Consider the following 27,260-nt stretch of genomic DNA (forward strand, 5'->3'; position numbering starts at 1 on the left):
GCCAAAGTCTGAACTCACAGATGTCAAAACAGTAGAAGGACCTGCTCTTTTAACAGGAAGCTGATATTCATGACTCATTAAATGACATCTGGAGTGAGCAGCTGTTGTCTCTAATGTGGTCAGACCCGTTCTCGTCCTGATGTCTCTGGTGTTTGTCTGGAGATGTGATGAGGAGTTTCCAGCAGATGGCAGCCTTCCCACAAGAAACTCCTTAAGAACAGCAAGCCAACAACAATCAGCAGCGACATCTTGACTCCAACATTCAAGAGTTTTATTGTGAAAAATTCTTCCTCTTCATAACATCGCCTTGAAACTGTACAATCAATAATTTAAAAAAAGAAAAATGTTCAGCTTTGTGTTTGAAGAACATCCCCACACACACTCACACACTCTTCAGGTCACTCAGCAGCTTTAGCCAAAAACAGGATAGTGTTTTACAGTTTTTTTTTTCTTTTTTTTTGTCAAAGTCTTCATCGTCTTCATCATCATCATCATCATCATCATCATCATCATCATCATCATCACCACAACAGTCTGCTCCTAAATACAAGACTTCCAGAGGGCATCCCTGGACCTCCACCATCCTCCAAACATTTCCATCTTTAAAAAAAAAATGCAAATCCAAAATGGAAACTCAGTTCAGGAGAAACACAATTTAAAGAGGGTCAACAAACACTGAAGAGCCCCCCCCCCCCCGTGAGCGGCGTCCTGCAGCCCTGACAGCCTCTTCCTGTCCGCCGCAGAGAGGAAACCTCTTCAAACATCTTGGCAACGAGCTCGAGTCGAATTCCTTTTGGGCTCCGTCTTCGTTAAAACACCGATGTGACAGAACAAACGCTGACACAGTAAAAGCTGTCTCATGTTCGTCAGCTGTTTGTGAATCTGTCGCAGCCTGAACCAGGACACACTGGGACCAGGTCTGACTGGTTACACACACAAAGAATCGTTTCCTTTGGATGAATTGTTCAGATCAATAAAAAGGTCTTCAGCTCAGATTCGCCCTAAAGGACCAAACCCCATCATCATCATCATCATCATCATCATCATCATCATCACTGCTGATGCTTCTCCATCTGTTAACTGTTCTTATGTAGTATGAGCACGTTAAAGTCAGAGAGTCCACAGCAGCAAACTACAACACTGGACACCCGGGGAGAAAGCAAAAACACGAAGAACAAGCAGCAGCGACGGACAGAGAGCAGGGACAGAGGAAGAAGCTGAGGAGGACGACGGTGAAGATGAGGAAACACACGGCCGAGCTTCCTATGGAGGAGCGAAGGATGAAAGAGCAGCGCGGAGCGACGGAGCCGCGGCGTTCTGACGGAGGCCTCCAGAGATCTACGAAAAGAGCATCTATTATTCAGCAGCTATGAATCATGGGACAACATGCGGAGGCGGGGGTGGAGATCAGAGGGAGGGAGAGAAGAAGACATGCTGCATTCAGCCCTGTGGGAGATCCGCTCGGAGAGGTTTGCTGTTTAGAAAGCAGGAAGAGTTCACGTGTTGGAACACGACCGTCGCTTCAGCCGACCGCTTTTCACACGTGAAGCGAGACGCCGACGCGCCGAAGACGACGTCAAACAGCGACACGTGAGGGTGAACAGTATTCACAGCTCGTCCGGACGCGTCCGCCGTTCGTCCCACCGGACCTGAACGCAGCGCGGCGGCTGATATCTGAAAGCCTGTTAACTGCTCTCTCATAACCACGGTGCTCAGGTGTCAAAGAAAAGGCAGGTGAGACTCCAAAATGTCCCTCCTGTCAGCAAACAGCACGAAAAGCTGAGACAGCTCACACAATCGTCCACAGCCGGACGCTGCGCTCCGCCTGTCAGCACAGAACCCCCAAATCCTCCATCTCCTCACAAACCGCAAACGATCTCCATTTCTAAGGTTGAAAACAGCAAATAGTGATTAATTTTGCTTGATAATTCATGAGTTCAAGGTTTGGTCCTTCAAGGTATAACTGCTCATGTTTACTGTCAACAGGCTGCAGCTGCTTCAGCACAAAGACCATGAATACTCTGAACATTCAGCGTTTAGCAGTAATACGTGTTGTGGTGAATCAGTGGTTACTTGGATCGTTCTGACACTCAAACACAGAGTGCAGTGTGAGTGTGTGTGTGTGTGTGTGTGTGTGTGTGTGTGTGTGCGTGTTCCTGCTGTGTGTAACAGGTGTGACAGGACAGGTGAGGCGTGACATCTGAAAACAGGTAGATAAGGAGCTTTTTGGCGGGGGGGGGGGGGCGGCTGTAAAATGAAAGGGCAGCATCTCAAGACTACAACTCCCAGAAGCCCCGGGGCCAAAGGAGACGAGGAAATGGAGCATTCAGACCTTCACCAGCCTCGTCCAGCCTCACGTCACTGTTCTCGCTCGAGCTTCGTTTGACCTTACAGAGCAAATTTCATCACCTGGCATCAGGTTAAACCTGAAGAGGAGAGACCTTAAACAGGAGGTGGTATCCATGACAACAGGCATCACTGGATCCCTATAAATAAAAGGTGAGACTGTAAGGTGTGAACTGCTTACTGAGGATCGGCCTCATCGGAGCGGCTCGTGTTGTTTCTGTGCTTGAAGGAGTCGATGCTCACAGTCTGCTTCTACTGACTCTGGAATCGATCCAGACTCAAGGACCACCAACGAGTCTGGACCTGAGATCTGGTTCAGGTGTGTGTGTGTGTGTGGGGGGGGGTTGAACCTTCACTCATCTCATCACCGAGGACAAACGATGATCGCTAGTGTCTCCATCATTAGCTTATTGGTCAGTAAAGAAACGGAAGTGTGGACACAAAAAGGTGGAATCATAACCAGACAGACGGAGGACAGAAAGAAAGGTGAGACACGACAGTGAAGAACTGTCCTTGAGGTGGTTTCTGTGACACACTTGGCGAGCGGCGTGCTTCACGTAGAGGAACGAATCAGGAGCTGATGAGACTTCTGTACATGTGACAAAGCTCCAGCAGTCAGGAGTCCACCTGGAGTCTCCTTCTGTCCTTCTGTCCGTGGGTTGTAGTGAGAATCGGGTCTGCGGGGACCAAAATGTTCGTGGTGGTTCTCCTCTGATAGCCTGAGGCACCACTCGAGCCCCCCTCACCTGGAAAGTACTTCATGCTCTTTAACATGACGCCATGCAGGTGAGAGGGTGCACTCATTCATCCCTTCATCCATCTTCAGGATCAGGGATGAGCTCCTCTCCTCCAGCTAACAACATCCTGTCCATCTGTCTCCTGATCCCTCGCTGCCGCTCAGTCTCAGTGTCTTAGAGACCCCCTGAGGACGCCGTTAATTAGGAGATCTTACAGTTGTTGCGGGTGCAGTTCTGCGGCGGGCTCTGCGGCGGACGGATGGACTTGGAGCGCTTCAAGCTGTTGCCTTTGGAGCCGCCGGCCGGGTTGGCCAGCGAGTACGAGCGTCCGTGCATCATGACGGCGTTCATGCCGTTGGCCATGGAGAAGGACTTGAGGTGGGACTTGATGGCGACGGGCAGCGGGAGCTTGTCGATGAGGTGGACCGGCGTGCACGACACGATGGCTCTGCAGCAGAGGTCCTGCAGGCTGAACACTGCAGACAGAGACAGAGAGAGTCCAGCTGTCACACGTTCACACACCTGAGTTCATCTTCAAACACACAGGAACTGCAGTGAGTGTGCTGAACGCACGGTCAGCATTCACCTGTTGACACGCTCAGACTAACACTCAGCTTCTCTTTTGAACACTCGTTTCTCTTGACGTTTGTTAGGCGACCAGAGGTTAAACTGAACACTTCCTGCGTGTCTGTCACATTAAGTCTTCCACCCCTCCCTCTATCGCCCCCGTTCCTGACCCAGCTCGCCCGTCCTCTCACCTCTGTTGGGCCTCCAGAACTTCTCCATGCCGTGCCTCATCAGGACGATGCGCGACAGCTCCGTGAAGGACTCGATGACGTTGAAGTTGCACAGAGGGCTCACCTCGAAGAAGGTCATGCCGTTCTTCTCGGCGTACGCCCTCGCCTGCTCGGTGGGAACTTGCCGTTTGAAGGCCAGATGGAGACGGTTCCCGACGAGGATTCGAGGCACGCCTGGAGCATGCTGGGAAGGGAAAATCAAACAGAGGACAGAATGAGCCAAGACAGACGGCCTGAAAACAAAGGTCCTCATTCACGCCCTCCTTCACCGTCCTCTGTGCTCACTGTCGCTGAGGCTGCACCATCAGCTCAGCTCAGCGCCGGCTTTCACACCGCAGACACCAGGCGCACGTCTCGTACGTGACTGCCTGGACCTGGTCCTGCCGCTCAGACTCAGGTCTCTGATTCATCCCCATCTGTTCTGACAAACTGAACGAAGAGAGGCCGACCTCTCTCCTCCTGACTGTCACCACTCATCAGTCTCTCAGCGGCGTCCTCCCTGTCGCCTTTTCAGGCTCCGGGTGTCTCCGTGGAGGACGTCCTGTCCCAGCAGCGGTCACAGAGGAGACGGTAACAGCTGCAGCTGAACGACGGCCACACGAGCTGTAAGTTTAACGTTGTCCTCCCACAGACGTTTGTTATATGTCAGACTGTGAGGAAGGCTTCAGTTGCTCATGTTTTCCATATTTTCTGACATGTTTTATGTGTGTTATTATGGTCTGTGTTCCTCCTGGAAACATCTGGAGAGCAAACAGCAGCAGCAGGAAAGGAAGCACTGTTATCTGAAGAAGAGGAGCAGCTCGTGGTGACAGGACTGCAGGAGGAGGAAGAGTGGGGCTTCATCATCCCACAACACTGAGATCACGATGAAACGACGAGTTGACTGACAAAAAAACTAATCATCAACTATTCTGATCATCAGTTAATCCTCGTTTCAATCAGTTTCAAAGTTTTTTCTTTTCTCTGTGTTTCTGGATTTTGGACAAAACAAACAAAAGTCACATTCAGGTGTGTTTTTCAATTTTTTAAATGAACTGATAAAAAAATCTAGCAACAGATTAGCAGAATAAATAAATGTGAAAACTCTGTTTAACTTTCATCACGCAGACATTTTTCACCTCCGCCTCATGTCTGTCCAACCACACCACGTCTGTGGAGGTGGAGCAGGAAAGGCCGAACTGAAACATACATTCCACAGGCCAAAAATATCCCCACACACACACACACACACACACACACACACACACACATTCCATTAATTTCCTGGAGACTCTCCCAAACCTTAATTCGTCCTGAAGTAATGATTTATGTTACAGGGACGTGATTTGTCCTGATAAGGAAGGCGAGTCCCCACAATGTGAGGAATACATGATATACACACCCACACACACACACCCACACACACACACACACGCACACACATGCACATGGACGGACATCCTTTTTGTTTCAGTCAGCAGGAAGGACATGATGAGAGTAGCCCACACACCCACCGCCACACACGCACGCACACGCACGCACGCAGGCACACACACACACAGGCTGTCTGTCCCATCTTACAAACTGCAGCGTTTTCAAACGGCTGACGTCTGAACTCTGACGTGGTCGATGCAGCGCCGTCAGATGATCCTGCCGGACCGTCGTCTCTGAATCTTTACATTTTTCGCTCACAAACGTTCTCAAATTCAACATCTCCTCATGTTAAAGATCACAGACCTCTGAGCTCCACCCTGCCAGCGTCCATCACGCCTTATCCAGCCAATCAGCAATCGGTCATCTGTAGCACTCACCTCATCAATCTCTCTGATCCACCTGTCGATTCCATCAAAGGACCACCGGTTGGTGATGTCATACACCAGCAGGATGCCCTGAGGAGAGGGAGAGAGAGAGAGAGAGAGAGAGAGAGACACACACAGACACACACACAGACACACACACAGACACACAGACACACACACACACACACACACAGGTTTACTTCATGCAGATAGATGCGTTCAGGTGAGTGTCTTTGAGTGGTTTGTTCCTCACCTGAGCCCCGCGGGAGTAAGAGCGGAAGATGGTGCAGAACCTCCCCTGTCCTGAGGTGTCCCTGAGGACAGACAGAGAAGGTCAGCTCAGACAGAGGTAAAAAAGCTCAAAACGTTTCAGCACTGAGGACAAAACTCTGACGTTTCCATGAAAAAGACTGAAGCTGAAGCTTGAGCAGGATCAGACCTTCACATGTGGACTCAGAGGAGCTGACTGCTCCACACTGAGCAGCACAAAGCCTTCAAAGCCTCACACTCTTCATCATCCTCATCCTGTGGGAAGGGTGCATGAACACATGAGGGGCTGATGTTTGAGCGCTGGACACAGAGCTGGTGGTTAATGTTGCCTTCAGATAACAGCAGGTTCATGTTTCCCCCACGAGTTCGATCCCTCTGACGTGATTTTGTGTCCTACTTCTAAAACCCTAATTTATTCATTTTAGCAGGGAAGTTGCACAAACTCTCAGCTTGTGCTTTCAGTTCTTCCACAGAGAATAAGTGAGGATGAGCTGAGTCTGACAGATCAGAGACTGAAGGGTTCAGATGAAGACGATCTGCTGCTCATCTTCACTCCTGAACCTCCTGAACAGGTGTCACAGATAGAAAAGAAAGCGTCCTTTTACAGCCTCCTGCAGCTTGTTTTCTCAGATTTACAGCCTATTTTTCGTTTGAAGAAATCTGACAAATGCAGACTCGTTTAGCTCCAGCAGCTCTACGTCCATCCAGACAGACGTGAGACAGTCAAACAAATGTTGATGACATGTTCACTCTCCTCCAGGTGCAGCACAGACTTCATGAACGACCGTTAGAGTCACGTCCTGCTCACCTGTCGTCTTGATGTTGAATTAAACTGCTTTTTAAAGGTGCAATCAAATCAAAAACAAATCAGCAAACCAATAAAATCTGAAGCCTTTTCCTTTGAGCCTGATGGTGGTTCAGTGAATTGATACCAATCATTTCTGTCATCAAAGGTCAAAGGTGAGCAGGCAGGTTTAGGAATTAACGCACCAACCACAAATGACGACTTCCTGGTTTGAGTGGAGCTTCGTCTCTCACCTCACATCCTTTATCTGACGTCACCGCTCTCACGAAGACAGTGAAAGACAATCATAGCTGCTGAGTGTTTAAAATGACTGTACGCTCAGTTTACAGATAAAAGGAGCAAAAACAACCACACATCAGGTCAGAAGGCGCCCGTGGCTCTCAGCTCCGAGCTCGCCGCGTCCTACCGGAGACGTAAAAACATGAGTCACGAGACAGACGCACACAGATGGCAGCACAGACGGAAAGGAAGCAGAGACGAAGGACAACATTTTGACACCCGCGAGACAGAGAGGAGGAAAGCCTGACGCAGCAGAAATGAAGCAGATTGTGCGTCACGGCTGCCTTTAAACGCCTCTCTCCGCTGGGAGGACGAGGCGTAGCTGCTCCCTGAGCTGCTGGATTCCTTGGCCTACTTCCACCGAGCAGGCCTCGCCTCGCCGCAGCGTCTCAACTGGCAGTTACACACATCTCCACTGATGCAAGACTATTTGAGAGGTATGAAACAAACACAGTGGAGGACTTCTGTTCTGTGTCGAGCGCACCGATTCACACCTGCAGCAGCAGGTGACAAACACATGACACCCTTAAATGAAGCTGCTCTCTGTGTGTCTGTGTTTGGGTCCATGCATGTTTGTCTTCTGCTTCTTCTAAAAATCCAATGTGTGTGATCTAAACGTCCTCGTGTGGCTTTCTCTGTCTGACAGCAGCAGATAATTCTGTCATGTTGTTCCACTTTTTCAGTGATGCTCTGTGATGTTTGCACTCAGCCAAATGTTCACAGAGACTTCATGTTTTTTACAGCTGCAACGTCGCATCAAGCCGAAACACTGAGGATGCTTTGTGCATCACTTCATACACATTTCCCCTAAATTCAGCCTGGGTGTTGATTTGGTACCTCTGTGAATGTGGAGTCCCTCCAGTACTTCAAGTTTTATGGGTCTGAACGGTGTTTGGTTTCACAGCAAGTCAGTGAGATCCAAGAGGTCAAAGGGCACCACGTTTATAAAGCCACATGAGAGGAAAAGAGTAAATGAATCTACCTCATGAATGTACAGAGAGACAAAAGAAGAGCGAGTGGAAGGTTCCAGTCAGTCAGCTGTCACTCAAACACAGCCCGCCCGCACACACACACACACACACACACACACACACACACACACACACACACACACACACACACACACACTGTGCAGCTTACAGCAGCCACACTGACTGTTTGTGGTGAACAAACACAGCGTTCACACTCTGAGGTGAGTCTCTGATGGTTCTCCAGGGGAGCTGTGTTCAGCTGACAGTGACGGCTGTGGACCGTCCACACACTGTCCACACTCATCCACCTTCATGGGTTGAGGACTGAGGAAGACATCTCAGAGACAGACGCTCAAAACCTGAGCAGATAAAACCAAAACTCTCTTCATGGTTTGAGAGCACAACTCTTTGATTCTAATGTGGCTGAGCAAACCCATGAGGGTCCAGGAGGTCCAGAACAGCACAGCGTGGAGGGATTTAAGAAGCCGTGGCACAAACAGAGCAGCAGTCGCTCTCTGCATTGTACAGACAACAACAGGTTATGGGTCCAGCGGTGACGTGTGCTTACCAAAGCTCCAGCTTCACTCTCCTCCCGTCCAGCAGAATGGTGGTGGTCTTATAGTCGATACCTGCACAGACAGAGGGCACACAGAGGCGGCGTTAGGCAGATGGACTCATGGACAATCAAGATTACAGTCAAAGACAAGATGACTCATCGTCTATTTGAGTCACTTAAACTGAATCAAAGCGTAAATTTACCCACAACACACTGCAGATAACTGTGATTAGCTTTGAGCAATGTGACAACTTGTATTTATGAGCGACAACACAAAAGGTATCAGAGTGGAGATCCTTTCTGCTTCTCACCAACGTCACTGAGCGACAGAGGAGGACGTCTGTCTGAGCTCAAACCGTTACTGAGCCTTCCCTTCATCACAAGGTCAGAGGCCAACGTCGCGCTAGCGCTCTGCTGGGCTGTACATAGGCTCAATGGCGCTTTGAGCTAAATGCTAACATCAGTATGCTAACATGCTCACAAGGACAATGTGTGGATAAAGTCATAAACCAAACTACTGTTGACCTGATGATGGCGCGAGATGACAGAGTCCGAGAACAACAAGAGTTCATCCTGGGGGGGGGGGGCGGGGAGCGGGAGGTTGCCGTTCCTTCGAAATCCAAAAATCCAAAATGAGGCTTTCAGACGAGCGAGTTCACGGTTTAACCGTCAGGATGGAAGCAGCCGTGTTCGCCCTCAGGCGGCTAACTGATCTCTCTGCTCGGGCCCGTTGTTCTGCTCACGTCTGACAAACCTGTCTGACTGCTACACCTGTCGCCCTGCTGCTCCCTGTCCCGACGTGTTCACCTGAGGTTGTTGTGGTTTTCACCGAGGCTGGTACCACCTGAGGCCAAACAGGTGAACCACTGGATAACCTGTGTCTCTTATCTTTTGTTTTATGTGTGACTGTGTGCTAGAAAACGAGCCTGTCCTGACACGCTAACCAGCTACACGCTGTTTAAATAACGTTTCCACTCAGAGAGATTCTCACTGGTCAGAAAACATCAAACCCTCGTTACCTGCTGCTTGAAAAAAAGGTTGGTAATTTATCTATATATAGTCAACAAACACCATGAAAGAACCATCCAGCTCCACTGTCGTCCAAAAACTATTAAATCCCTCCAATGAGTCACAATGTTGTGTATTAATCTGCCGCAGAAAAAATTCCCTGACAAATGCACATTTCGTCCTGTGTGAATAAGAAAGAAAACCTTTTTCTAAAAAGCCAGAAGTTTGGACCTGAGAGCCACAGACAGCGCGGAGAGACGGGCTAAAGCTAAAGCAACCGCTGAGCTGAAGCGTGGCTGGGTCTGCTCTGAATAAAAATACAAAATAAGACCGGCCTTAACCTTTAAGATGTGATGGAAGAAAGTAAAGAAGCTAAATACAAATTCATTTTCTCTGCTGTCTTGTTTTGTCCTTCTAAGACTCTTGACTGGAAACCTTCAGCTTTAAGGTTAAACATGAAGACTGCTGGGAAAAAGACACTAACATAAGAGCGATGTTTGGAAAGCGGCAGCCTCTCACATGACTGCGTCAGCCTCTGGCAGGTAGCAGCTGCTGGCTAACGACATTACCAATATCTTCCAATTTTCCAGGCAGCACAAAGCTGCCGCTGAGCTAAAGTGCTGAGCTCAGGCGGGTTTAATTGAATTGGAGTGAGTGCAGGGCTTCGTACCAAGTGCTTCCTCTCCGCTCGTTGCCAGGGCTCGCTCAGATATCCCAGATAATCAATAGCGTCTCTGATGTCTCTGATGTCTCAGCTGAATACGGCTGCTTCTATTCTCAGAGTTTGTTCGTCCTCTCGATGTGCTCAAACCTGTGAGAACGTTGGGCTGTCTGAGAGGCGCAGATTTAACTCTGTGGTGCCGTTTGAGACGGCGAGGACACGAGCGGCTAAAATCCTCATTCACAGTGTGCACAGCAACATCAGGGTGAACTGTCAGGGTCAAACTCTCTGACAGCAGAGAAATGAGTGTCTCTCACTTCCCGTTATAGATCGTCATATAAGCTATGAAAGAAAGGTTTCCCATCAGCCATCATTTCCTCCACAGCCATCCTCGCTTATTGATTGGAAATGAGGCAATAACATAATTTTGTTCTCTAAGAGCTTAAACTCAGACACTTCACTGACCGATGCTGAGAATCTAATATTTAATTAGTTATCAGACGATCCACCAGGTAGACATCATCGTCCTGATGGTTAAAAAAAGGCAAATATCTGCCTCAAAATTCTATGTTCAGCCTCCAAAAGAAAAGATAAAAAAATCAATTACAATGACAAAAAAACAAGATCTTAAAAGTGTGGCCTTCAGAGGCTCTGGAGCTGAGAAAAACATCCTTTTACAACCACCAACATCTGTTTGAGTTTAATAAAACAGCTGGACGAGCTTTTCTACCACAGCTGGTCTATCAAACCTCACCGTGCAGCAACCTGAAACTGACCCCAGAGCAGCAAAGACTGATGGAAATGTGAGCTGTAGCCATGGAGGACCGGTGAAGATGAGGGGAGAAATGACAGCGCGAAGAAAAGGAAGCAGAGAAGGTGATTGGACAGCGTGAGAGCGCAGCTGAGCGCTGTGGTGATGCCGAGCAGTCGGCGTGTCGGTCTGAGCGTCCTTCAGGAGGATGAGACCAGGTTCAGCTTTTCTTTACCTACTGACGCTCTAAACCCTCTCCTTCAGGGGGGGGTCTCTGAGCTGGCCTGCAGCCAGCGATAACTGCTGTCTGCGGAGACGAGGCGTCAAAAGAGCCCGTCCACCGCCACAGAGGGACAATGGACCGCCGTGCCTCACGACCCCTGGGAGTATTTCATTGTTAGTGGGTGTTGTGTGGGACAGCACCCAAAGACTCGCTCACCAATCATGAAATGCTAACGGACGTTATCTCAGGCCTCTTTCCCGATGGAGCAGCTGTCTTTGTCCTGCAGAGACCTGACGATTCTGCCATGACGAACACTTCAGTCAGTGTGTCAGTTATTTCAAAGAGGAAGACGACAAACAAATAGAGATAACAGAGATCTGGCGAGCAGCAGAGAGTCCGTTAGACCGTCACCACTGAGAAAACCGTCCTTTAGTTTCTCTGGATGTATTATTGCTTCATGGTTTCAGAGGTTTGAGATGAAGTCTCCACTTGTCAGATATTTAATTCCTTGGATTTAAATAAATATTTTCAGATATGTTTATTTTATCTACAGAAAACACACTTTTAAATTACTTCAGCTTTCCTGTCAGTGCTGCAGAACCACGTACCACACTGACAAAGTCACCAAAACCCTCCTTCACCAACACAGACGTCTTCAATGGCTCTTCTGTCTTTATGTCTGGTCACCAAATTTCTGATCAGTAACGCACCAATCACTGATGGCCGAGGAGGAAACACGACAGATGGGTCGATCTGACTGATGCCCCAAAGCAGGAAGGCTACCAATCGTAGCCTGAGGACAATGTCATCCAATTAAAATCTGCTCTTCTGTCCTGATTTTCTCCTCTTGAAATATTTAGATATTTAGGCTCTTGACAACCCCCCCCCCCAGTGCTAACCTCTCTTTGCCGGAGGGATGAAATCAATAGCAGAGCTTCCGCCTGCACAAACATCTCGGCTGAAGCGTGTTCAGCTGCGTTCCACTCTGCCCTCCATATTTAATGAAGCCGTCTGAAGGCTTTTGATCTTGCGCGCATCATTAGGACGTCTTCTTCTCTCAGAGACTCGTCAGGAGCTGGCCAGGCTCAAAGAGTTTGTCTTTAGGAGAGTGACAGGTCGTCCCTGAGGTGACGCACACTCATGTTTGAGTCACAACACACTAATGCACACACATCTGAAAATGAGTTTTCATGTCAAACCGTGTCCCATGTGGCCGGCCAGTGATGTGAAATAACACTCTATTACTGCAAATAACAACTATTTTCCTTATTGATTAGTCAGCAGATTTGTCTGACTGATAAATTCATTATTTATCTTAGAAAATGAAGCAGTAAATCCTCTCGTGTGAAGCTACGACCACAGAGTGGTGGTCATGGTTTCTGCTGATACTTGAAAACATGATTTAACCGTATGAAACCTCACAGTGTCACATCAGTGTTTAGAATAAGTGTAATCAGTCAAAGTTCAGCCACACCTGCTGCACTGAAACACTCTGGCCTTTGGTGACGGTGTGTGTCTGAACACACACGACCTGTGAGGGTCTTCACACTGCTGCCACACGCCGACAGGCAGCGCTCGTTAGATAAGCGCTGGAGAAAAGGGGGTCGTTCTGCTGACTGATGTATTTTTCATGAGCAGTTGCTTTCATCCTGAAGGGAGGAGAAATCTTCTTCATCTGAAAAATGAGACGGATACTCAGGGAACCATCTGTGACGGCGTCTCTGGTGAGGACTGTGTGCCGGAGCAAATATCTTAACAAATGCAGTTTGAGGAAATTAGTAAGCGAGCAGCTTACATTCCCACATCAGTGGCTTAAAGTGGAGAAGGGAGCCGAGCTAAGCTGAGTGCCTGTGATAAATGTACCCTCCTCTTCCTCTCCATTCCACTGCACGTTACTGTTCCTTGACAAACTCATACAACCTCTTTGAGCATCATCAGACTGATTCCAGTCAACAGGAGGCAGCATGTTGGAGCCAATGTGCAGAACCTGCAGATTACTTTAATTATAGGCAATCATCTCATGAAGCATTCGATAGCATGTCAGTGCTTTAAAACTGTTCTTCCATCCCTCCATGCAGTCATTGGTTTCATCTGAGAGTTAACTGAGTCAAAGTAATCCGTTACAGTTAACATGCCTGCTGTTATTGCAGCACTCCATAACCAACAACAATAACAGGATGTTTATTGTGACAAAGCGTTTTCCACATGTAATATTCATTTGGGCGACCCACCCAAATGGATTTACTCCCACCTACAAGGCTGTATTTTTAGATGCTGACATTAATTATTCCTTTCTTCCCTTTGAGGAAATGCAGTTAAAGCTGCCACTTTTTTGAGGAAACGAGGAAAAAGCAGGAGCGACGCGGTCTGTATGATGACAAAGCCATGTAACAAACACAGGCTTTTAATTAGAAAAGATTACAAATGTCACTACACCATATCATGAGTGAGTTTATGAACGCGACGCTGTGCAGTGAGGCACCGGATCACCGGAAGAAACAGCGTAAGAAATCTAAAACACGAGGAACATCCTGGAAAATGGAAACAAAAACACAGTTATGGTCTTTCATTTCTGCAGCCCTCCAGTCTGTTCTGTCTATCTGCTCTTCGTCTGTGGCTTCCCTCTGATGGGAGTGGGGCTGTGTGAGTGCATGTGCGGCAGCCACGGGCCAGCAGCTGACTGCAGCAGCAGGCACCGATCAGGCAGCGGCCGTCAGCCCCGGAGCAAAAGCAGTGAGAGAGCCAGGTGATCTGAGCTCCTACACCCAGGGAGGGGTCATCTGACTGGGCACAGCTCCATCAGCCTTCCCCTTCACAGCATGCCGGATGGAGCTAAAAGAGCCGGCGTTCCTTAGTGTCGTCTTAAGTCACAAAAACAGATGACTTAGAAACTATAATCCAATCAGCCTCAGCAATGCTCAAATCAAACCTACTCAAGGTTTGGGCAGCATACCTGCACAGATACCAGCAGCCTCCAATCAGCTCCAATAAACGTACATTAAGCTACCAAAGCATCTTGGTGTATTCTGGTTAGAGGCTTTTCTCATTACTGTTATTCTTGGACACCGCTGGAGCTGTGAGGGGAAGAGGAGGAACCAGCATCACACTGGAGCGGGTGCTGACTGGAAAATGTTCAGCGCTCAGAGTCTAAAAGCGACTGTCTTGTTATTATCGCTGTGAGGTCATGAAAACTATTGTTCACCAAGTGAAATTATCCACTTGGTAAACAACAATGCACACACAGCCCTGACTGTGTGACCTGCGTGTGAACGCTCTGTTATGAGTGTCAGAGAGCTCATTGTGTGTCCTCCACAGTCCACGCAGCAAAACGAGCAGCTAGCATGTTCAGGACGTTTGTGATGAGCGAGCATGACACAACACGAGAAGATCATCCTCACAGGAGGGGAAAAGTGGGCCAACAGACCCCAATCAGCTGACTGAGTGACTCACCACTGCTGTAAGCGTACGGGGACTCGGCCGATCCGTCCTGCAGGCTGTCCAGGATCTCTCCCTTGCCCACGTCGCTGTCTCCGACCAGCAGGAACTTGAGCAGGTAGTCGTAGCTTTTCACTGGGCTTCCCTGGCTTCCCATCGTGTCTCACATCTGAGCCCAGGGGCCGCAGAGGCTGAAGATGATGGACTGGAAACTGACAAAAGGATGGCTGACCAACCAGCCAATCCCCCGTGTGTTCTTCTACTCACTGGACCAAAACAAAGGCAATGTTTGTGATCCCATGAAAGGGGGTCCACCAGCGTGAAGTCCTGGTTCGCCTGCTAACTTTAACAGCCTCCCAAACTGGGTCGACAACACAGTCTCATGGGGATGTCTTCCTGGAAAAAAATAGGTGGATGCCAAAAATGTGGTTCTGAAAACAAAACATCCTTATTGATAAAGTTCAAGAAGAGAAAAGGTGTGGCTCAGTGCAGGAGAAAACTTTGCCTGTTGTCCCTCAAACTGAGGACTGACAGCTTATAAACAGATGAAACCACAATCTGAGACTTAAGTTCCCTCTTGAGCCAAAAACCCTTATCTTAACTACGGATTAACATCTTTTAAGAGAGGGAGCAGAGACATTTAAAGAGTAACTCGGGCTCTATCTGGACGGGATGATTCCTGCAGGCTGGATGACAAAAGTCTATGCAGGGAAGAAAAACATGCTTATTGTCTGGAACGGTAGTTACAGTAAGATAGGTGGCTAGTAGCACTTTGCAAATATTATGAGCAAATATCTCCGACGAGATGTATTTTCTAACAAGCTAACACACTGAAAAAAGGAGGGTGTAACTCTGTCTTTTTGTTCCCAGTCAGGAGAAGCTTGGTGGCTAAGTTAGCCGGGGAACAACAAGCTAGTCCTGCCACAGAGCTAGCCAGCTAGCTTAGCTGTCGCTAACGTTTCCAAAGCGGTTATCAGAGACGTTAGTAATGTACGGACGCTGTCACCAGCTATGCGTTACGCCACGCTACACACCGCCACATAAAAGCCAGCATTACGAGCTATAAGCCTGCGTCGCACTGGATAAAAAAGGACTGTTGGTATTCCACAGTAAGCTAAAAGCTAACTTAGCTAGCGCAGCCCGCAGCTCAACTTCAACCGACGTCCGTGTAATTTCAGGCCCCCTCGTCTTTCTCCAGTCCGGGATGACAAAGATTCCTGTAACTTCACTGCGTTGTATCCAGAAAAACACGGTATCTGCGCTGGGATCAACACGCTGTGGCGTTTTTACGTCCAGTCCAAATCTCTGTGGAAGTAGTCAGTAATCTCAGTCCGTGATCCGTCCATTTTTCTCCATTACATTCAATCATAATCACAGCTGTAGCTCCTCAGTCCCGCACAACAACACTGACTGTGCCGCTGACAGATCGGCTGCCTTCCACAGTGCGCTGCCGTCTCCCCTCTGTTCCCGCCCTCTGTGGCCAAGCCCCGCCTCCCCGATCAACGATTGGGCGCTGACACGACTGTGACGTGCGCAGCGGCACGGATTGGCTAAGCGAAACGCCTATCAAAGTTTGCTGTCAACAACACGCAGATGGCGAGAGCAACAAAGATGATTCATTTCTCGCTGAATACAACAGAACAATGGCTGAAGCATCTTATCATGAGGACAAAACAGCATTAAATCAAAGCTCTGAAAGGTCTTTTTTCTCAGTGTGAAACTCTGACACTCTTAAAGGGCCTTCAGCTAAATTTAAGACACATTTTTTTAGAAATCTATTTGCCTTCTTACAGTCAATAAATATCATAAAGGATGGGTTCAATGAGATCTAATGGAAATTATATGAACTTTCATGTGACTCACAAAAGACCATTTCCTGAAATGTTGGACCTTTCCTTTAAAATTCTGATTTTGTTCTTATGACTAATGGAAATATGAAATGAAAGGAGCTGAAAATATTACATTCAGTGTGATTCTTTCTCTTAAAACACTGTAATAAGACAGATTTGAGGGCGTTCCTTCCATTTCTCTGTAGTTCACTGCAGCAGGGACATGAACGACGCTGTGAAATGTGATGCAGCTGCAGAAGCAGGCGGAGTGTGTGTGTTTGATGTGATCTGTGTCAGATCTGTTTGTGTAACATCACGAGTCAACTCTCTTTAGATGTGCCGGAACAATCCTGGACCTGACCACCTACACACACACACACACACACACACACACACACACACACACACAGACCGAAGCGTACAGTATTGGCAGGAGCAGCTTAAATGAGATCATTACAGATATTATGATGAGTAAAGCACATTTAGCGTGGCGGCAGGTGACATTATTATTATTATTATCATCATTTCTGCAAGATCCTTTAATCCCCTCAGAGCGAAAATAAGCACTGATTGATTGATTGATGATTGATTGATTGATTAGGTCAAAAGTAGGTTTATGACTTCAGAGTTACAGTTATTACCCATAAAATGCTAAAATCCTTCAGGAACAGATCTACCTTTAAGCTTCTGTGGATATAACGCTAAAAAATGAAGAAATATGTGTTCTGTAAAGAACAAATAATTCGTAGCGTTTTCAACATCACCACATCACCTTCCTTCAGTTTGTGACTGTTTGAGAGGACAAAGGCTTTTCTCCTGTCATCTACATGAGATCTACATGGATTTATAATAATATCGTGTATATAAAAGCCAAAGCCAACAGGCTTACTGTGAGACTGGATCTCTGCATGCTGCAGCAGCACTGGAAGGATTTCCACTGTAGTTTACGCTTGAATAAATCTCATTAAATCTAAGCACATAAATTCTGTTTGGAATTAATTATCAATGGAGCGGCTCGGGCTTTGTCTCTTATTGACATTATAGATTAGATTAAATCATGTAAGACTGTCATGATTTCTATTCAAAGTCTTTTATTAGTTATTCATGAACAGACGACATCGGCTCATCAGCAGGACATCAAACACACGTTAAGTTTATTAAACAGAAATGGAACATTTAGAGCTACTAAACAGGAAGATCAAATAAAAGCTCAATAAAAATAAGTGAACAAATTTAACAGTTTCACTGTTAGAAACGACAAACTGGTGCTAAGGATGCAAAAGAGGGGCGAGAACAGACATAATTCACATTAAAGAAGTGGAATGAAATTTGGGAAAGTGAGTTCAGCCGAGCTGGAAAAATGGACAAAAATGTAATCAACAGTGAGATGAAGAGGCACATAAATAAAACAAAAAGACGACGCTGGCAAAGTGACCTGAGCAGAGTCAGACCGTCAGAGTCACAGAGCTGGAGTGACTGAAGGAAACACCACAAGAACGAAACTAAAGGAAAACCAAATCATCCGACTAAAACTAACGAGGTTAGAAAAGAACATTTAAAAGCAATAAAAAAATCAGTGTGTCCAGTTAGTGTCAGCTGAAGTAGACTTTCTTTCATTTTAAGAACATAAAATCTGTCGACGGCCTTTAAGACTTTCCTCCAAACTGCTGTTTTCAAGGTCAGATTCAATTTTCACACTAAACACGGAGCCTGTTTGCTCATTTGACCTTTTATTCACTTCTGCTTCTGTCACACTGTATTTTAGTATTTAACACCATCCCATAATTGCCTCATGTGGTCACAGTGGCTTCTAAGATCCCTCCAGTGTTCAGCGTGTTGGATGAACCAGTGACATACTGGTGACGTGGTGACTCTGAGAGCCGCACCACTCGTAGTGTTTTAAAGTTGTCTTTTCGTCCTACAGGGGGCGCTACAGGAAAGCTGGTGGAGCTGCGCTGCGTGAGCAGGAAGGGTGTAGTCGACTGGGAGCATGAACGAGCTCAGAGAAGCAGGATGAGCAGCTGTCACTCTGAGGTACGTCACCGTTTGTTTCTATTGGCTCACGGTGCTCAGAAATGGTCCGTCACTCACTGTCATCTAACACTTCCTGCTAACAATTACCTTGAGAGGCACCACCACAGCGGTTCAGACCAATCAGCAGCCTGTAAGGACTCCAGGTGGTTTAGGTGTGTGGACAGCGAGAGAAGCTTCTGTCTGCTGAAGATCAGCGACGGTGGCTCCTGATGAGGTCAGCTGATTGGTTGAAGTCAGCCTGTGATGGATGGTGATGGACAGATGGTTCATCCAATCAGAGTGGCATTCAAAGACTCTGCCCGTTGTTTCCTGATGACTGTGGACGTAAAGTTCTGATCATGTCACCTTTCGGCTGCGTGTGTGTGGTGAAGGAGTTCTCATATTGAATTTCTGACCTCAACAGCTAAAGAAACAGCTGCCGTCGACACGCAGACGATCTTCATCAGGTTCACGTGCCGAACATCGTCTGATCGCAGCAGGACGTGACTACTTGCTGGTTTTTCGGCTTGTGGCTGGTGTTGCCGTGTTCGTTGTGCTCTAAAACATTTTTTGTTCGTCTTCTTGAAAACAGCCGCTCAGATTAAAAAGTGCAGCTTCAGTCTGTGACGTTCATCGGACGTGGAAGCGGCGTAGCTTCGCACTGAATTCCCCCTCTTTCCCTCCATCTGTGTGTTTCCATCTCATTATTTATTCAGTCACTTCCTTTTCCTCCCGTCCCTCATCTCTCCTTTTCTGTCTCTGGCTGATGTCTCTCAGTCAGTCTTGGTGGTTTTGTGTCTCCAGGGGTAAATCAGCTCCCCGACAAACAGCTTCTTGACCAGCGCTCCCCACGAGTCTTTGGGGTAACAGCTGTAAGTCGGGGTGCGGTAGGTCTGAACCACAGTGCTGCACGTCAGAGGGTTAATCTGAGGACGAAGACAAGAGCCTGAAGACATGAACAAATACTGAAAGAGACACAAACATGACATATTCATCCTTCAGTCAAACTACAGCGGACGAGAACTCCATCATGGCAGAAAAAAAAATCTAGATTCGGAGACTCTTTCCCTTTTCAGCAGATGAACTAAATCTGCACATGTGAATCTGAGCATCAGCACGGTGAAGGTCAAACTTTGGGTAAACACAGGCATCGCGCTTCACTTCCTGTCCTGCACCTCAGAGAGTTTCAGGGACAGAAAAGTGACACGAAATGCGACTTCTCACCTCCATCAGCAGGTGAAGCGCCGTCCCCGGCTCCTCACACAGCACCCTGAACTTCACGCCCTCTGAAGGTCAAGACACACACAGTTAGAGGAGAAGTCGACTGTGGAGGACTTTCAATCACTCCACCCATCCGTTCATCACATTAGCGCGTTCATCTCAGGACTATTCAGCACTTCCAGACCGACAGATAACCTGCATCATGTTGTCATCCGTTCAATCACTCTGTCACATTGACTTCATATGAACACATTATGTTTGCACGCATTAAATTTCCTCCTAAAAGTGAGCAGCAAAGTCGAATCAGATGCAGTTTTTTATTAAACAAAAGGCATTTTTCCATTTTATCAATTTTAAGCGTTGGTGCTGCACTGAACTTTGACCTTTGAACAGGGTCACATGACTAGAGCTGGTAAAGGTGACGCACCTGCCAGTCTGTAGGAGCGACAGACGCGGAGGCCCACAGCGAACAGAGGGAAGGAGTTGATGAAGTCCACGCTGAGGTGGAGGACGCCCTGGAACAGCACCACCACCAGCCGCAACTGCACGACACAGGGACACACAGGTGTTAAAAACAAACTCACCCGACTGGGAATCATTAGGGCTGGAGTGAAAAAAGATTTCTGATCCAGCAATCGCCTGTTGGACATGTTTCCACTTTGTGTTAGTGAACAAATTGAAGCACTAATTTCACTGTTTATCTTCACCCAGAATCAAACACGCCGAGCAGCTTCTGCCTTCCAGCCGTCAGCAGGGACAAACTGTCACAGTGGACAAAGAGCATGAACGTGTCCACAGAAACTTGTCAAACCCTTCTGCAGCATGATGTGTTTGTCCTTTGTCCACCTCCACCGTCGCTGTCAGTCGGTCGAGGTTGAAGGAACAGCTGATCAAAGAACTCTGTCAGTTTGAGATTTGTTGTTTCTGTAAGACGACTTAGAACAAATTTTCATTTTAGTGTCCATTTTCCTCCGTTCCCTCTGTTTTTCTGCCACAGGAAGGCGACACCTCAGTCTTAATCCTGTTTACAAAGCTCTGATGGGCTCGACTGTTTTTCCAAGTGGGAACCGCGGTCAGCGAGCAGAACACCAAACCTGTCTGCACACCAGCCTGCAGGTACGACGCCGAATCTCCATCAGCTGATGATCAGACAGCAGCAGGTGGTGGAGACGCTCTGCAGAACTTTAATCTTTAAAGCTTTTCAGAGACATGCGGTGAATTTTCTATTCAGATTAAACCACAACAGGTCGGAGAGAACCCAGCATGCATTTCTCATGCTACTGATACACTGGTACTGGTACTACTGGTGTGTTATGTGTTATGTGTTACATGCTGCCGTTCTGCAGCTGAAACCTCCACACGGTGAGTGTTTCTGAGGCCAGAACAGTATTTTAAGACTAATGTGACCAATCTTTGGCCACCGAATGAATAATTCAGCATTTCTCTTGTACAGTTTCATCTCCTGATAGTTTCATCTGGTGCTGATCATCAGGGAAACGGAGGCAAAGTTGACATGTCCAGAGGAAATGAATCCAAATAAATCAACATTTTTCAGACTCTTTTCGGGGTCTATGAGGGGACACTTCAGTACTTCTAGAATCCTGCAGATGTGGGCGCTGACTCAGGGGTCTGGATCCAGACTAGCACAGAAGCGGATCATGCTGCAGAAGTGCTTTGAGCTGAAGAAGACACAGAGACATCGAGGCGTCTTCACTGGAGACTCGTCTTACCAGAGTGAAGACCAGGTAGTAGAGAGCGGTGGTGGGCAGCAGGAAGAGCAGGATGGTGAAGAGCAGCATCCCAATGAAGAGCTGAAACACCAGGAACACGTTCACAGTCAACGTCTGCATCTCTGGGAGGATGACGATGGTGTGTGTGTGTGTGTGTGTGTGTGTGTGTGTGTGTGTGTGTGTGTGTGTGTGTGCGCGACCTGGTCCAGGTCATAGGAGCAGGAGTCCACCCTCTGCCGCAGGACGTTCCACTTCTTCCCTCTGAAGAGCCTCCAGAGTGCCGACAGGCCGTAGATCTTCAGACAGTACAGCCTGACAGAGAAACAACTGATGACACACACACGACAAGACAAGCAGCAACAAAGCACAGCAGGACACAAACTGAAGAAATGAGGGAGAGGATGGAGGAGGAAGGAGCCGGGCTGCTCTGAATGTGAGTTTATGAACGAACTGAGAGGACTGATCCAAGCGGATCATATTGATGGAAGTGTGGTTTTCAGCGGACAGTCTGCTGCCTGTTGGATTACAGCAGTCGTCTCATCACACTGGATCTGTTATCATTTCCTCTTACGGCGCACACATCAGCCAAACAACGACAACCTGAACCTAAACAGGAGGTTTTAATATGAAACGTGAAGACAGACGAGTTTTCAGAGTGTTCTTCACGCCACATCGTCTGACAGAAGCTTTCCAGCTAACTCTGAAGCTCTCAGAGAGGCTTTATTCATCCTCTGGCAGCAGGAGGTATTTTTAGGTTCAGGCATTCAGATTTAATAAGTTACTCCGACAAAGGTTCTCAGACAGAAGTTAAACACACACTCAACCATATTCCAAGAGCTGCTGGAGCATAAATATGTAACAAGGCGAGTGGGTAATATTTCATTATGCAGCTGAGCTATCTTTAGATCAAATGCATAATTCAGTCAATCCTCTCCTCCAGCATCCACGTCTATTATCACTGAGTTCAGGCCTCCGTCAGCCAGCAGAGACCTGCAGACATCAGTCCTGCAGCTTTAAAATGAAGCTGAATGGAGACCAGCGGAGGAGAGAGTGGACGGCCATTTAAGAACACTAACAATCAGAACTTCATCCTTTAATCTCCAGACAGGAACGACCCAAACATGACATGCTGTCAGATTAAAGGAGATTAAGAAAACAATCCAACATAGAGACACAGTCAGTCTTTCTAACCTCCCTGTACAGCACTGTGACTCTGCACCACAAATGTCAACCTCAGGGTGGCGCTACAAGGAGACTCAGATCACCAGAGTCAGAGGGATTCATCCTCTGGGGACCGTGAACTGTTCACCTCATCATCAGCTCCAGTGTGACCCGGACATCGCACACGAAGAGCGCAGGAAGAGCCGCCATCTTGGACAAAGTGTCTGAGGAGAAGAGCGTGCAGCACCGGAGGAAACGACTGGAGGTGATTCAGGTGATTTACGTGTTGTTGTAGCAGCGCCGTGTAATTGAAGGGACAATAAAAAGACATAATAACAAGAGTGCAGCTACTTCTAACGTCTGCACGGCTTCACAGGCGTTGAGTCCTGAGAGCGTGCTGCTGCTGCTGCTGCTGCAGGACAAGGCTTCTTCTGCTGCTCTTCATCCTCAGGCTCAGTCCATAGGACGCAGGCCTGTCAATTCCCAGCGAGGAGGATGATTTTATACTTTAACAAAAAGTTACTTTGACTGATCAGCTGTAAAACTACAGTTCGTGTCTCGCATACTTCAGCCAGCTGTTCGGACAGGCGCCGCTAAATGCTGCACAGCAGACGGAGGCAACACTCGACCTCCACAATGTCGTTCAGAAAAGTTAAATCAAGACTCTGATGTGTGTAATTGAAATGTCTCTACTACAGCAGCAGAGACAAAGGTTGGACAGACACGCCCCCTGCAGGGACTCAGAGGAACATCTCACACCAACCAACAGGAAGAAAAGAAAGAGAAATGTTACTCACAGCCTGAGAAAAACATATGAATAAACAATATGAAGCACTGTGGTGCCACAGAGATGCTGCAGACTGCAAATCTTATTCTGCAGAAGGGACAAACCACAGCAAAGAAATCACATCATCGTTATTATTTAGATTTGTTTTCAGTGAAAATGCAAAAATGACCATGAATCATTAGAAATGTCTGTCAAAGTAGCTGCAGTATGAATGTTTGAGCCGTGTGGCTCCATTCAGACTGAACACAAACACAAATGAATGTCAGCGTGCTGATCTGGAGTCAGCAGCAGAGGGAGCGCAGAGCGAAGTCAAGAGAGTGAAACAGACGGCGTGACGCAGTCTGTGATATGACCGACACATGACGAGATCCTCGCCGTTCATCAGCTTCCTGTTTCTCCACGTTTCCAACAAACAAGCTGCTGATGTCATCAAAACAAACACAAGTCACCACGCAGGAACCCTGCAGAACCGCACACGAATCATCACTTCGATTAGCTCGCCAGGCAGCCACAGACAAGTGCTACATGTCAAAATACTCTTGAAGAGGAACACTTGAAAAGCTCTGAGTAGTTAAACCTCTCAAATCTTTGATCATGAGTTCGCAGCAGCCAATCACAGAACAGTTTATGAGTCAGTCCTCAGAGAAGCTTCACAGACAATTAACAGAAAGTGCTCATTTCACGTCAGCACAGGCTCCGGTTCTCTGTTTCTAGAAATGAACAAACTGAATATAAACCAGCAGCTGGACGTGTGCGGAGGTCTCACCGGGCGCCGTACACGTAGAAGCAGTAGATGTGGAAGGTGAGCAGAGCGACCATGTCCGAGAGCAGAGAGAGGGCGAAGGTCAGACCCAGGCAGGCCGACAGGCCGCCGTACCACAGGATGCCTTCGATGAAGGGGGACATCAGGTGGATGTAGCCTGGATGGGAGGGGACACATGGAGGTGAAGGTCTGACCAGTGAGTGACGTCTGAAGGGCTTTTCATTCTGTTCTCTGTGTTTTTAGCATGAAATGATCAGACATCAACAGAGAGATCAGTGCAATACAAAGCCCTGTGTGTGTGTGTGTGTGTGTGTGTGTGTGTGTGTGTGTGTGTGTGTGCGCGTGTGTGTGCTGGGACTCACTGATCCACAGGTGAATGTGGTAGAGGAAGAAGCGGCCCAGAACCTGGTCCAGGGCCCGGTTCATCTTCAGCCCTGCAGGAGCTCCCATCAGCCACTGCAGCAGCTCCTCCAGCTCTTTGGCCACATGCTGAGGAAGAGTCACGAGAGTTTAACGGCACAACAAAGAAATCTGACAACACTCGACTTCACCGGCGACTTCCTGATGTGTGCCACTTGATGACCGTGAGCTGTTGCACCGCCATGTTTCTACAGGGGCCCACGGCGGACAAACCAAACACTGACTCTACAGAAGGACTTTGGTGTCCCTTCGTCCTGTGGACTGTGTCACACTCACATCAGCTGCAGGCACCAGCGTGTTGGCCAACATGGTGATGTGGTCGTCTCTGTAGAGCCACGACATGAGCAACACGCCGAGAGCCACGTCCACCAGGAGCGACACCAAGATGTTGGCTTTTCTGCAGACAGACAGACAGACGGACATGAGGGTCACAGGACAGAAGAGGGACAACTACAGCCACTTCCAGCACCGTCCATCTCTGTGGTGAGCTCTCTGGAAGCTCCCAGAGGAAGATCAGAGAGCTGTGAACGAGCAAACAGTGCAGCTGCCGTAACACGAGGGAGTGTCGAGGCCGCATCTACAAACAGTCACCTCATGAACTGCGTGTGTCCGACGGCTGGTTTCACCGAGCTGAGCGTCCTCATGTGTTCGGTTCTGTAGCTGAGCTGGTCGCAGGTGGACAGCTTACTGGACAGGAAGCGCAGCGGGTAAAGCCTGAAGATCCTAAAGACGGTAAATCATGAAAAGACAGCTGTGATGATGGTGTGTGGAGTGGACGTGTGCTGCCTCACAGTGCCTTGTTTGAGGAAAGACACAGTCAGATATAAATCAGTCAGAGACGATATGAGAGATGTTTTAAAGATTTACGTCTTCAGTAGGAACCAAAGGGTTTGGATCTGAGTGCTGTAAACAGGAAGTCAGACAATACGGAGAGATGGACTGACATGTTGCTGATTTGGTCTTTTCATTGAATCTGCTGACAGTAAGAAAAACACTGAACATCTGCAGCTCTCTGTTCTCACCTGATGTCACAGATCCAGGTCCAAATGGAGAGCAGCCAGCTGACGAGCAGGCAGAGCGGGGTGGAGGCCTGTTTGAGCAGCTCCACGATGATGCTGGCCTCTCGACCTTCAGACTGCCAGTGCGTGGACTTGAGCGGCCCGTCGTCGTACTTGTCCATGAAGAACAGAGGCTGGCTGTGGGCCACCGTCTGGAACATCTGGACCAGCAGAGAGCAGGGTTATGTTAGCAAAGGCTGCTCTGGACGCGGGACAAACCTGAACTGCTGATCTGACACACGGATTCTCTTTGTGGACTTCTGAAGCAACAATTCAAAGGATTATTATTATTTAAGCAGGATGAAACGCTGCAGGTTTAACATGAATAAATAAAAGTAGAATAACGGCTCTTTCTGAAGGTCTCGTACTTGTCTCAGCTCAGACGGTGGGTCAGTTTTGGGGTCAGGAACTCCGTTTTCGATGGGGTGAAGCTGTGACAACATCACCTTCCTCTGCTCGTAGTGGATGAAGATCACCTTCTCCTCGGCCTGCTCCTCTTCATCACCTCCAGCCTCTCCATCACCCTCCTCATTCTTCTTCTTCTTCTTAGTGTCCCGCTGAGCTGCTTTTCCATCTAGTCAGACAAAGATTATCAGCTTTCTTTAGTGAAACACTCAGAGTCCTGCTGAGGTTTATGAAGCTCCACCACGCTCCACCATGCTCCACCACGCCTGTATAAACCCAGTGAGAATCAGTCTGAGGGTCTTACTCTGATCCCGGCTGAGGACCTGGCAGGTGAAGCCGGTCTTTCCCATCTCGCGGTGGATCTGGAGCCAGCGTTCCTGAGGGAAGATGGTGCTGAGGTCTCTGAGGAAGCTCTCCATGCCCTCCTGACCCTCTTTGGGTAGACTCCACGAGCCCAGCACCGACAGCTCCACCCGGCTCTGAGCCTGCATCTGAGTGAAAAAGATGGATGAGTGCAGTGATGGAGGAGGAGAGGCTGTTAAAAACTGCTAATCTTTGAATCTCAATGAAGCTGTGTGCCTTGATTTTGTCGGGAATAACGATTTTAATTTTGGTTCACAATGAACAAATTTAGTCATTAGAAACCTCCAGGTATCATCTTTGTTTGGACGAGTAAAATGGGGAAACACGTTTTAAATTAGGTTTTAAATACTTTTTCCTCCAGCTGGTTAGAAGAGTCCCTGATGATTCTGCAAACACCTCAAAACAGCAGTGAGTGTTGTTAAAGGATGTGCACGGACCTGCTGGAGGTACTGTTTGACCTGTCCGGGGATGAACGGGTAGTGGATGACCGCCAGCACCACGGCTGAGTCGTGGCCGGAGATCCAGCGACCGACCAGCAGTCCGCTGTCCGCCCGGTTACAGCACTGCGGGAAGAAGATCTTCAGCACCATGACTTCAGCTCAGTGTTCAGCCTCCAGACGCTCTGATGATCTGAGGAAGATGGAAAACCACCAGGTCAGGTGACTTCTACCTCTGGATGGATAAAAGATAGAAAAAAAACTGGTAATGAGTGTCTGAATAAATTTTGAAAACAATTTGTGCTACTGTCGCGTTTTCTCCAGATGTGAAACCCAACAAAGTGTATAAAAGTGACTTGTTCTAGAATAGTTCACACCTGATGTGCGCCGAACTGAAGAGGAGCTCCTTATTATTGATGAAAGATGATCCTGTTCTGAGAGTGCTGTTACAGATGA

General features: G+C 47.9%; 2 protein-coding genes across 3 annotated transcripts in view; both read right to left on the bottom strand.

The window, feature by feature from the left end:
* Positions 1-254: 254 nt before the first annotated feature.
* Positions 255-16,063, bottom strand: LOC143334077 (ras-related protein Rab-40C). The gene is made up of 6 exons (XM_076752605.1): positions 14,633-16,063; positions 8,552-8,612; positions 5,912-5,972; positions 5,671-5,748; positions 3,842-4,064; positions 255-3,559 (listed from the first exon to the last, which is right to left on the bottom strand). The coding sequence occupies exons 1-6, from the start codon at positions 14,772-14,774 to the stop codon at positions 3,285-3,287; spliced, it is 840 nt and encodes a 279-aa protein (XP_076608720.1). The 5' UTR covers positions 14,775-16,063; the 3' UTR covers positions 255-3,284.
* A 1,455-nt stretch (positions 16,064-17,518) lies between these two features.
* pigq (phosphatidylinositol glycan anchor biosynthesis, class Q) overlaps positions 17,519-27,260 on the bottom strand; it is a 10,398-nt gene continuing 656 nt past the window's right edge. The window contains exons 2-14 of one of the 2 annotated variants that reach the window (XM_076753292.1): positions 26,805-26,997; positions 26,309-26,495; positions 25,968-26,173; positions 25,564-25,760; positions 25,133-25,264; positions 24,818-24,938; positions 24,484-24,610; positions 24,125-24,278; positions 21,611-21,722; positions 21,411-21,491; positions 20,108-20,222; positions 19,684-19,745; positions 17,519-19,385 (exon numbers count right to left, since the gene is read on the bottom strand). In XM_076753292.1, the coding sequence (XP_076609407.1) occupies positions 19,233-19,385; positions 19,684-19,745; positions 20,108-20,222; positions 21,411-21,491; positions 21,611-21,722; positions 24,125-24,278; positions 24,484-24,610; positions 24,818-24,938; positions 25,133-25,264; positions 25,564-25,760; positions 25,968-26,173; positions 26,309-26,495; positions 26,805-26,957 (1,800 nt within the window). In that variant the 5' untranslated portion in view covers positions 26,958-26,997 and the 3' untranslated portion in view covers positions 17,519-19,232. Of the gene's footprint in view, positions 19,386-19,683; positions 19,746-20,107; positions 20,223-21,410; positions 21,492-21,610; positions 21,723-24,124; positions 24,279-24,483; positions 24,611-24,817; positions 24,939-25,132; positions 25,265-25,563; positions 25,761-25,967; positions 26,174-26,308; positions 26,496-26,804; positions 27,040-27,260 lie in introns of both variants that reach the window. The other variant, XM_076753291.1, reaches the window with a different exon arrangement.

Source organism: Chaetodon auriga, chromosome 16, assembly GCF_051107435.1.
Source record: "Chaetodon auriga isolate fChaAug3 chromosome 16, fChaAug3.hap1, whole genome shotgun sequence".
Classification (NCBI taxonomy): Eukaryota; Metazoa; Chordata; class Actinopteri; order Chaetodontiformes; family Chaetodontidae; genus Chaetodon; species Chaetodon auriga.